This window comes from Tyto alba, unplaced genomic scaffold (assembly GCF_018691265.1).
Source record: "Tyto alba isolate M040663 unplaced genomic scaffold, T.alba_DEE_v4.0 Super-Scaffold_28, whole genome shotgun sequence".
NCBI lineage: Eukaryota > Metazoa > Chordata > Aves > Strigiformes > Tytonidae > Tyto > Tyto alba.
The window spans coordinates 8,340,783-8,352,824 of record NW_024881302.1 but is presented as its reverse complement, the minus strand read 5'-3'; the positions used below and the strand labels follow the sequence as shown (position 1 = coordinate 8,352,824).

At 41.4% G+C, this 12,042-nt stretch overlaps 1 protein-coding gene across 1 annotated transcript; it reads left to right on the top strand.

Annotated features, from left to right (window-relative positions):
* Positions 1-335: 335 nt before the first annotated feature.
* NPTX2 (neuronal pentraxin 2) lies at positions 336-11,496 on the top strand. The gene is made up of 5 exons (XM_042798821.1): positions 336-909; positions 2,389-2,605; positions 6,060-6,304; positions 7,691-7,870; positions 9,858-11,496. Exons 1-5 carry the CDS (start codon positions 457-459, stop codon positions 10,083-10,085), a joined length of 1,323 nt encoding a protein of 440 aa, XP_042654755.1. The 5' UTR covers positions 336-456; the 3' UTR covers positions 10,086-11,496.
* Positions 11,497-12,042: the final 546 nt, after the last annotated feature.

Genomic DNA, 12,042 nt, shown 5'->3' with positions numbered 1-12,042 from the left:
AGCTCGTGGCGGCGAAGCCAGGCTCTTCACCGCAGCGCAGGGTGCGAGGACGCGGGCGTACGCGGAAGCACGGGAGGTTCAGCCTGGCCACGGGGAGAAGCTTTTTCCCCGCGGTGGGGACGCGGGGCCAGGGGCAGCGGCTGCCCGCGGGGGCCGTGCGGCTGCGCCGCGGGCCGCGGCCGGGCCCCCAGCCGCCTCGGGGGCCGCCCCGCGCGCTGCCCGCCCGGGGCCGCGCGGGCGTCAGCGCCGGCTGCAGCCAACCAGCGCGCTCGGCGCGAGCCGGGCGCCCCGCCCCCACGCGCCCGCCCTGCCGATAAAAGCCGCGGGCCGGGGACGGCGAGTGGCGCGTGGAGTTGTGAGGGGACGGGGCGGTAGCGGCGGGACCGGCCTCCTGGCAGCGCGGTGGCGGCCGCCCCGGCGTCCCCTCCCAGCCGTCGACCCCGATCACTGGCCGGGATGTTGCCTGTGGTCGCCGGGCTCCTGCTTGCCGTAGCCGCGGGCGGCCGGGGATCGGCGGCGGGGGACCAGGAGAGCCCGCCGGGGAGCCGCTTCGTGTGCACCTCGCTGCCGCTGGACGCCGCCGGCGCGGGCTGCCCGCTGCCCCCGGTGCCCATGCAGGGCGGTGCGCTCGCCCCCGAAGAGGAGCTGAAAGCCACGGTCCTGCAGCTGCGGGAGACCGTCCTGCAGCAGAAGGAGACCATCGGGAGCCAGCGGGAGGCCATCCGGGAGCTCACCGGCAAGCTGAGCCGTTGTGAGAGCGCCGACGGCAAATCCGCCACGGGGACGTGGAAGAAGGAGGTGGGCAAGGGCAAGGACACGATGGGCGACCTGCCGCGGGACCCAGCGCAGGTTATCGACCAGCTGAGCCGCACCATGCAGACCCTGAAGGACCGGCTGGAGAGCCTGGAGGTAGGGCCAGGGTGCGGGGTGGGTCAGGCTCTGCACCCCTGCACGGCAACTTGGAACGACTTAATGTATCGCGGTGGCTTTGGACGGCTGGCTGGACACAGCTAGCGTGCACTTAGTCTTTATAGAGAGAAGTCCAAAGTGGCCAAGCCCTGTGAGTGAGTTGCTTGGTTGTCTTGTCTTGTTCTCTTGATTATTTATCTTCTTCATTTAATGGTAAAAAATCTGAAGGGCTCCTTTGTGAATGTGTTCTCCCACTGTGTGGGGGGAAGGTGATGGGTTTCCTACTTGTCACCAGTTTAGTTTCAGTATTAACATGTCTAAATCTCTCTTTCTGGGAATGTGACTTAATGGGGTTTGAGATATAAAGCTGATGTCTTGGGCAGTAAGACCTTGGCATATGGTGCCGACCAGGCCAGTGGTAATGATGAGATTGTGTTGGGCAGATAAGATGACGTATTTAGGTCTAACATAGAATAAAAGAACCTCAATCTGTATGCCTGTGAGTAGAAAGGGGATTTGGTCCAAGCCCACTGATAAGTGATTTCCATGAGATTTTGGACAGTGTCTATGGTTGAGTGGCACTCATGGAAGTATTGATAGAGTATTCTCACAGGAATCACGCTGGACGTTGTTTTGCTTTCCCCACCCTTAGAGCTACATGTGTGTCTTCTTGCTGTCCAACCAGTCTGTGGTGATGTGAGGAAGGCGAGTAACTTCCTGAAGGTTATTCTGTGAGGTCTAAACACTCGGGACTACTTTCAAGGACAGTTCTAAATGATCTAGTAGTGTAACATCCTTTTATTAGCATTGCTGTCTTTTTGAAGCATTTTTTTTAGGATTGTAGAAGAGAAACCCCCGAAATAAAATGGTAGGTGGAACTGTTGTTTTCATGGTATCCTTAAAGATACCAGTGTTATTTGAAACAGTGTGTGAGGATTTTCTTTTTTCTTTTCAGTTCAAATAGAAATACTTTCACTCACAACTTAGAGTTGATCTAAAGAACATATGACTTCCTTTATTCTATAAATCAAAACCGAGGAAACTTTTGGTTGGTAAATTGGCTTTCAGAGTAGTTTAATTTTTTATTCAAACAGAAAAACTATTATTTCTTTTTACTTACGTTAGCAATGTCTCTTGCTAAGTAAAGCAAAAATTGACTGATGTGCCACATGTACCCATACGAATGGAAGTGCATCAGAGCTGGTTTCCTGCACTGATTTTTATTGAACTTAAATGTATCAAGACTTCTTCATATGAAAAGTTGAAAGTCCCTAACAAAATTGCCCTTTTGTTTCAGGATGTGTTTTGCTACAGTGCTGATAGAAGCACTGAACATGACAAGTGCTAAAAAGCAGTGCCTCTTTTGTACTTGCTGGGGAACTCCATGATCTTGCTTTCTTGCCTTTGAATCACGAGCATATCCACATTTCAGTTTTTGTTTCAGAAATGACTTTTTTTTTTCTCTTATTTCTCCTAAAGCACCAACTCCGAGCCAACGTCTCATATGCAGCACTGCCTAGTGACCTTCGCGAGATGCTTCAGCGGAGGCTTGGAGACCTGGAACGCCAACTCCTGAGCAAAGTGGCTGAGCTTGAGGATGAGAAGTCTTTGCTTCATAATGAGACATCTGCCCATCGGCAGAAGACAGAGACAGCCTTGAATGCATTGTTAGAAAGAGTGTCTGAATTAGAGAAAGGTAATCTGCACAGAGCCTAAGCACTTCCTCATGCTGATTAATTTCGTTTACGCCCTCCTTCTAGTGCAGTAGTCTAAATGTGGATCTTGAGGGAAAGACTGTTAAGGTGCTGGACTAAACAGCAGGTGACAGTGCAGATACTTGGATTCCCTTTTTCCTTTTGTCACAGGCTTCCTGCTTGACAGGTCTCTGCATGGCTTTGGCTTCCTGTCTCTTAATTTGTCATATGTGGGTGTTTAGGATGAAACTCTTAAGAGTTTGTGGGATGGAAAGATCTATAAGGAGGCAAGTGGAAATAGGAAGAAGTGTGACACTGGTGTTAGGTAAATACCTAGATAATGTCAAGTACACATTTAAGTAGAGCTGCATTTCTTTATTTGAACTGAAAATCATGCAGGCTAAGTTTAATCAGCACAACTGACTTTGGTGTAACAAATAACATTTTATACTGGAACCATTTCCTGCTGCTTTGGAAGTATTGCTGGTAGTCTTTCCTTTTGTTGCTGGTTATGACTTTGGGTCACTGCAGATGCTTGAATTGTGTTCTATCCCAAGCGTATAGCCTTCAGAGTTTACAGTAGATTACATATGGTTCCACTGGGGGACACTCTTAATCCTACTCATTTATTCAGATACTTAGATTAATTATTGCTGAAAACTCTATGCTTGAGTAGAGTCTGTTTGTTTGAATTACAAACGCCCATGGAAATGAGCTAAACAACAGAGTTATATTTCTGTATTGACTATATACACCTACAGAGTGAACTGTGTAGGACTGGAATACCAGTAAATATCACTGCCCAATCTTTAAATGATTTTTCCAAGGTGAGTAGTCTCTCTGCTTAAAAGCAGCTTAATGGACATGCTTTCAAAATAGTGCAAACATACACATCTCATGAATTTTAAAATGCAGCCTAATGGATCCATTTGTGTAATATTGTATCTATTTTTTTTTCACTTAAAAAGTGTGCAAGAGGGGAAAAGGGAAAGAAAAAGAAGACATCTACTGGCTCTGTCATTTAGTATTTCCTGAGAGCCAAGATAAAGCATAAACTGCAACTAAAGTTCTGGAGAATTAGTAGCCTGTTAATGTCGTATGTGGCAAGTATTGCTAGTCCTTGTCTCTGAAAGATGTGACTCATATTAGCAAGTCATCAGAAAGAGAAAGGGAGTGGTGGGAGAGCAAGAATGTGTAATTTTAGTTAGGTTAAAAATAGCCTGTTCCCACCTTTATTTTTTTATGTGGGGAGAGAGGGCTGTCTTAAGTCTCCAGGGAAGTGAAGCATTTGGGCTGGGAACCAAGACACAGATGCTCTTTAAGTTGTGTAATTTGCTCTCTATTACAGTGCAGCTTAGCTGTTCTGTGCTATTGGTTCCTCTGTCAAATCAAAGTGAGGGTAATAACGATCTCAGAACTCAATTATTTTGTAGATTAAATACAGACAGTATTTGAAGTGATCTGACCTCATTAGAAAATAGTATTTCTATTGTGCTTTTATTTTAAATAACATATTGTTTAGCATCTCTTCCTGACAACTACCTACTGTCATAAACTACTCATTATTCTGAGACTAAATAAATGGAGGAAAAAACTAATCCTATAAGGTGACACTATGAACTTTGGATTTTTTTTCCCTCTGTAGTTGTGACAGCTGTCTTCAGTTACCAGTGGGGCAGAGCTGTTGTGATTCCCAAAGTCTTCTGGTAATTCCTTCACTGATTGTCTCCATCGACAGAAGTAGATGATGCATTAAAAAGCAGGACTGCATAGGGGAATGATCCTGCAACTAATAGTGCCTGGACTTTAATGTGATTCCTAGCTTTGGAGACATGAACAGGTCACTTGCTATTTCTAAATCTTCTTTCTCCATCTCTGAAAGGGAATAACAATATTTCTTGCCCATCTTGTCCAAAAATAATTCAGATTATTTAGGAAATGGATTGTCTTATCCTGTGCACATGCCTGTTGCCTGAAACAGGAGGATCTTGTTATCATTTTGAGTTGTGGATGTTTTCAAGTTATGAGAACAAACTGAAAAATATAAAAAAGATGAATGTTGTTTGTTCTTTTCCAACCCATTATTGCTTCCTTAAGCTCCTTTGCTGGGTAATTAATGCTCTTAATGGAGTATGTTTCTTTTTTGTATGTGAGATTGGTTGTACCAGCCTAGTAGAGGTTGCTCAACATTAGCCTTAAGACCCTGGGTTTTTTTTTGTTTAGAATTTAGAGTATTTGAGTTTTTGGTCTAGGTTTCTCAAGACAGATGCAAGCATCAGACAAAAGTTTTCTTCTTCCACCCCCTCATTCTGTGAAAAAAGCAGTCAAAACACTTTGCTTCTGAGAATGGGAACTGAGAGAATGCCAATAGTTTAAAAATTACATATGAGAATTGTGACAATCTTTTGTGACAGCAGCTCTTCATTTGAATTGAGTGTGAAGTTAGGCAAGGGGATTTGAATTTGTTTCAGGGATGTGAGTAAATTAAATGCATGGGACTCAGAAGAACAGGTTGCTAAAAAGTTGAGGATGACACAGTACTACAGAACTGTGAGGTTTTATTTTGTGGCACAATGTGGGATCTCCCTTCTTAATATTCTAGAAAATTACTTGTTAGCAACTACATCAGAAGTATACACAAACTATATAATACAGAGTACTGCAACTTTCTAAAGTTTTGGTTTTAAGAGTTCTCAATTTCATAAACAACTCTGGAGTATCTCACTGGTTTCTATCACATCTTTTAGAAAAAGCTAAATAACACTTTCTGCTTTTATATAAAAATAAATGTCTAATGTTTTATTAGTTGATAACTTTATATTGCAGTTTTCTTCAGGTCACTTTGAGCTTCAGGTTTATGTTTTTATTCAGATCTCCTGATTTGTCTGTGGGACAGAAACCAGTTCTACTGAATTTAACTCTTTCTGGAATATGTCAGCTTTTCCTTATTTCCGATTAGCCACCCAAAATGAACATCAACCTGTTTTTCAGCCTACTATCTGTAATGGGGATACTGCTGCTAGCTCCCTGTAGCAGTAGTAGGAAAAGAAATACTGTGCTTTAGTAATGAGCGTACTAGAGAATCCATGGTTAGTAACAGTAAATATATTTTAAAACAGTTTGAATTGTTTGAAATAGTCAGGCCTCCAACCATGAACTAAGCAATGAAGAAAGAAAGTATTTAACAGCCTCTCATTAGTTGACTGCCATCTATTATTTTGCTCTAAATGAGCAGGAAGAATGAACTAAGTAATTAGCATAATGTGTCTAAAGGCTAGTTGTATTTTTCTCTGCTGGAAAATCAACATTCAGCAATACTACTTCAATTTTTTCTTTTGTGTACCTCTTTAAAATGATTAAAATTCCAAGGATTCTCAATCTCAATTATATTGTTTCTTAACCAGAATTACCAATATGTGTTTTGTTAAATGTTTTTCTTCCTCAATGTAATTCCAGGCAACAGTGCATTTAAGTCACCTGATGAATTCAAAGTCTCCCTTCCTCTTCGCACAAATTACTTATATGGAAAGATCAAGAAGACTCTGCCAGAGCTGTACGCTTTTACTGTATGCTTATGGCTCAGATCAAGTGCTTCTCCTGGAATTGGTACTCCATTCTCATATGCTGTTCCTGGGCAGGCTAATGAAATCGTCCTCATAGAATGGGGGAATAATCCAATAGAACTGCTAATTAATGATAAGGTGAGAATTGACTAACTCCTTTTTTGTCTACATAATCAGAATAAGGCCTGAACCCTTGGTACCTCGCTAGCAACTCTTTCGCTCTCTCTGAGACAAGCCAGCTCTGGGCTTTGAGATGGTGGTGTCTACCTATCTGTTGTTGTCCGTCTGTTTGTTGCAAGTTCATAGAAGTACTCAAAGTCAAATGGTATGTAGCTTTCTGTGTTAAGACAAAGCAGCACGACACCTAGATGTGCACACACTTAAGCATGTCCTCTGAATTTACAAGAGGATCTTGGCTTTTTTTTTTGTTTGTTTTATGAAACAGAAGCAATATTTGAAGCCACACCATTGCAAAACCTGTGAGATCTAAGCCAGTTGCAGTATTTATATCCTTCTAATCCTAGAAGTTCAGATATCTTGAAATGAATTTTGAAGAAAACAGAGAGCAAAAGGCATGTAATTGTGGCTGGTTTTGTTATGTTTTGTGACTGAACATCAGTTTAAACGCAATTTTTTCAGACTTTACATACAAAAAGCAACAGTTGTCTCACACTACTTGATACCACTGATGGTTTCTGACAAGCTTCAGAATGAAGCTTGAAGAAAACAAGACCCACTGAAACTTGGCATTAAAACAGATTATAAATACTTCCTTTCTCCCCACCTTCAGTTAGGTTTCCAGGTAACTCACTTCTCTCTGAGGGATCAGGTGTTTACAGATCTGCAACACAACTCAGGTGGTTCAGTCATATGTCTAGTTAAGGACTTTTAACTGTCCTATCATCATCCCAAATCAAGAAAAGTGAAAAGCTGATTATTCTTAATGGTTTATGGAAGAGAAGGAAACTTGAATCTGCTTGTCTTTAGCAAGTCTCCCATATCATAACTGCACCATACCCCACTGCATGTGTGTATGTTGACTTGAGTAAGTTTTCAGATCAAACTCCTAAAGGAGTGTAATTCCTCCTTATTTGGAGCCCTGTTCCTCCAAGTTTTACTGGAAGCAATCAGATCCATTTGTTAGTTGTTACTGCAAATGGTGCAGGCAAACACCAGATTTTAAGAGAAACTTAACATGAGCCCTAGATGGAAAGTTAGGACTAAGCACTGAGATTTAAACAAATGTCACAGATTAGTATGCAGGATCAGTGGATTGATAGCAGCTTAGGCTCTGGTGCTTGTGTCACTCGATTCTAGATAAAACAAAGGCTCACATCTATAACAAAAAGCATAGCTGTATTCCTGAATACAGGAGAGCTGGAACAAAGTGGAAATATGTGGACTAACTTCTGCCTCTGAAATTTTTGCTTCTGAGGACAGTAAACACTGTCCCTCTTTAAATGTTGTGGTTGAACTGGTCAACTTGTTTTGAAATGGGCATTATTCATTGTTTTTTTTTTGTAGGTTGCTCAGCTCCCTCTCTTCATTAGTGATGGAAAATGGCATCATATCTGTATAACATGGACAACCAGAGATGGAATGTGGGAGGCTTTTCAGGATGGAGAGAAGCTTGGCACTGGGGAGAATCTTGCTCCTTGGCACCCAATTAAACCTGGAGGTGTCTTGATCCTGGGTCAGGAACAGGTAAGTGAATGACAGTGTGTTCTAGGGTTTAAAAACAAACAAAAAACCCCACCAACAAAAAAACCCAACCAAAAAAACCTCCTCAAACAAACAGCAGCTGTAAGAAAGTTTCTTTGTTAAACACTAGGTCCTGTTGTATACACAGTATCAGAAAGACTAAAGCAAAGAAACATATACCTAATGCGATCACACATTGCTATATTTCATTTAATAAATATTCAGAATATTAATGTTACAGCTATTCCAACTCTTAATGCTATAGTGTGCAACTTTGTCAGTGATCTGAATAATACCTTAAATTAAATCCTTCGAGTTAGATTGCTAGTAACTAGCAATGTGGACATTGAAGTTACAGAAAAGGACAGAATTGGCCAGTGCTGTTCTATGACCAGTCAAAAAAGAGCTTGCTGGAAATGGACCAAGTGTAATTGATTTGTTTTGTTTTAATTTTTTTTTTATTTGAAGACAAATTGACTGTCACCTTAACAGTTTACTGGGTTTCCCCATTCCTTTCCTCTTTATCCCAAGAATAGTAAGAACGTTAGTCCTCAAGCCCCAGAATAGACCAAGGAAAGTGTGTGTATGGGGGTGAGGGGACCAACAACTATGGGCACTGGCATGCTTGTGGGTATATCAGGATCTTTTAGAATTTGGCCTGTGATGGAGAACTCCCTCCAGAATGAATTCTGCGGCTTTTCAGGTATGTAACACATTTTTAGAATAGTAGAGTCTGTCACTCATTCAGAATTTGATGTCTACTTGAAAGATGAATCTGAAGTCAAAGGGACAAACTCTAAATCAGACATTTGGTTTCTCATTAAAGATGTAGGTAAATAATTCTAACACAATTGCTAATAACATTTGAATATTAGTCCTGCCAACAGAGAGCATTCATGAGGTTAAGGATATGTCCTTTTTGAATATTGGGAAAAAAAAAAAAAACAGGAAAAAAAAACAAAAACAAAAACAAAACCCAACAAAACACAACAACACAAAACCAAAAAACCCCAAAGGATTTTGAGTCTTGCTCTTTCAGGTAACATCTCATTAAGCTATTGCCTACAAATTGTGTGGCTTGTTACGTTTTTTTTTCTCTACCTTTTCTTTGTATGATTATACATACACTAAAAAAAAAGTATTGTAATGAGTAGCAGGAAGTAGCCTTTCTCCAGGATTCCTAGGTTTACAACAGGGCAATGAAAACCTACTTTTGTCCTGATACTTGTCCATGACATAAATGACAGAATGGTGAATTCAGAATCCTAACATGTTCTGCATAGCAGATGTTCCAGCTCACTATTAAGCGGCTGGCAGGTCTGCTGTAAGTCTCTCATGCCCTTTGCCTGTACTATGCTTGGTTGAATCCTATACTATCAGTTTCATTTTGTGTGACCACACTAACGTATGTGATTTCTGTCCTTGAGTAGTAGATAGAGCAAGCAAACACTTCTAGGCTTATGCAGTAGCAGTTTGAGCTAGTTATTTGGTACAACCAGAAGATGCCTGTGCTCTTGGATCCAAAGATCACATCTTATAGGCCCTGCAGACAATTGGTCAAAGGCTGCAGTTACAGTATGATCTGTAGCCCTAAAGCTTCTGGAGTAATCTTACACATCTGTGCGGTTCTTACTGAAGTTGTCCTGTGCTAAACTTTCAAATTGGCTCCAAAATTAGCCTCAATATTTAAAGCTGCCTTCTTGCTCTATTGCTTGGGGACAGGGTTAGTTATATATTGCCTTTGTGTGATGGTATCCAGTCGCTGCTGTTAGCTTTGAATTGTTTTGACGCATTTCAGACTGGAGCTTTTAACTGTTCCATAGAACATCTTGTTCAAAGTAGCCCTTCTAGAAACTTGAAGTTGTTTGTCTCTGTGACCTAGCTCTGCACCTCCTCCTAGCAGTGTGGCTGGGGGGGAGGGTCTTCAAGTTTGAAGAAGAAAATGCTGAAATAACCTTCTCATCTAATCTTAACTCTTGTGTACCTGAAGGACACAGTAGGAGGAAGATTTGATGCAACTCAAGCCTTCGTTGGGGAGATGAGCCAGTTCAATATATGGGACAGGGTCTTAAAAGCCGAAGACATCATGAATATTGCTAACTGCTCTACCAACATGCCTGGCAACATCATACCCTGGGTTGACAACAACGTTGATGTGTTTGGAGGTGCTACTAAATGGCCTGTGGAGACATGTGAAGAACGTCTGCTAGATTTATAGCTGCAATTATTTCCCATTCAAGTGCCCCCTTTAGTAGGACAATATTCTGTGCAATCTAAAGCACTTATTTTTCCCTCTGCCCTTCCCCAATCTTAACTCCTCAAAAGAATAAAAAAATTCAGTAAACTGCCTTGGTGCAAAGATAGCTGCTAGTCTGGGGCATTGAGTCTGACAATGAAAGAAGCACTTCTTGGCTAGAGCAGCCCTTGCTTTCTCCTGGCCTGACCCAAAAATATGCTTTGGCCTGAAGCAGCCTTTTGGTTAGGCCTTTTGGTTAGGCATCAGATCTTCTGGCAGGGAGGGGGAGCAGCTGTGCACGTTAACTACAGTACTCCTTTTGATCATGTGCAGTGCTGACAGAGCACTGAGATTAACACGCTAAATATGAATCCTTCCTTCCAGTCTATTGTTTCCCCTTTGAATTGAAGCCATTCTTTTTTAGCCCTTTTTTAAAGAAATCACTTAGTCCTTACACTGCAGTGGTTATGGTGCAGCTATGGGTAGAGCAAAACAGCCACTGTCCGAGTGCAAGGGTCTTGCTTTTTAATTTGCAGATTAGAAATCCTTATTTTATGATAAGGAGGCAATGTCTTTGAGCCATGCTATTCTAGTTCAATTTGAAGAAAGGGCTGTGTAACTAACATAGCTCCACTGAAATAGAGATGCTTCAGGTAAGGTTCTGTCCCAAAGCCTGTCTTGCTAGCCAGGATCCTAGCGTAGATGGATGGATGAAAGATTGTATTTGTATTTTCTGTAGGCTGAATGTAATTAATTCGTAGTGACCTGGCTTGTAAACTTTTCTCTATTGTTTCTCTTGCTTTAGTCAATGTCTTTATTTTTTTAAATACACAAGCTGTGATTAAGTGAATTTCCATTTTGTTTTGCTTTGAAAGGCCTTTTTATGAGCAAGTGCCAAAGTTCAGTTTCTGCTTGCTGAGAATAGCTATATATTTTTCCAGCATAAGTCTGCACTGTTTTCTATGTTATTATAATGGTCCTATGTAATATGAAAATGTGCTGTTTTTTTCAATTCTTGTTGACTGTCTCTTCTGTAAGCACTGGGCTGACTACTATATTTTTTTATCATTTTCTCTTGATATTTTGCAAACAGTGTTGCTGTTTTCTTGGCATTGATGTGACTAGTTGGTTTGTGGCTCGCAGATAGCAAATGTACTGTACTAGGAAAGAGTTAATACTTTTGTTATTTAAAAAAAAAAGATTTAAAGAGGGGGAGGGGGAATTTATAAAACTAAATATCATAATTTATTTTTCATATGTTTGAATTGTAAGAATAATATGGTGACTGTCCCATTTGTAGGATAAAGTTACATATTTCCATTAACATGTAGTATGCTGTTCTTAAAAGAAAATTCTTATAATGAACTTTTAATTAAAATGCACTGTAAAATGAGTCTTTTAATTCCTTTATAGTCACACAAGACACTGAATGTTCTCTGTTGTAGTTGCTCTGAGTTCAGCTACTGTCTCTCTAGACTGATAACTTCTTCTAGGACTGTACTTTTATCTTTATTCCGTAAGTGTCTCCAGTCACAATCTTCAGCCAAGGGGGGCTTATGTGTACATGTAACCTTAACTGGGGAGAAGGTCTCTGCATTTGGATGGGGTGGGATGGCTGAAGCTCAGGCTGTGACCTGCCTCCCACCACTGTGCTCTCATAGGCACTAGCCTAGGGCATGGCCTGGGATACAGCAGTTTCACAGAAGGGGGATGGGACACAGAACGTATGTTCATATCTATTTTTACAGTTGTGAGAAAATGAAAGTATGACCATTTCTGGGTGAAACTACTAGTTGTAGGCAACTTAAGTGTCCCAAACCAGTGTGAAAATAACTGCTCAGCATTAAGATGACTTGTTGAAATGTGATAGCAGAGGCACTACACCTGTGCAGATTGTGAAGTGCAGTGTCCATGGGCTCTGACAGTAAACCAGATGCTC

Excerpts from the sequence above, each read along its gene's own strand:
- NPTX2 (XM_042798821.1), top strand. The coding sequence starts at position 457 with ATGTTGCCTGTGGTCGCCGGGCTCCTGCTTGCCGTAGCCGCGGGCGGC. Across the intron at positions 910-2,388 it reads ACCGGCTGGAGAGCCTGGAG|CACCAACTCCGAGCCAACGT; the intron begins GTAGGGCCAGGG and ends TTTCTCCTAAAG. Across the intron at positions 2,606-6,059 it reads AGTGTCTGAATTAGAGAAAG|GCAACAGTGCATTTAAGTCA; the intron begins GTAATCTGCACA and ends ATGTAATTCCAG.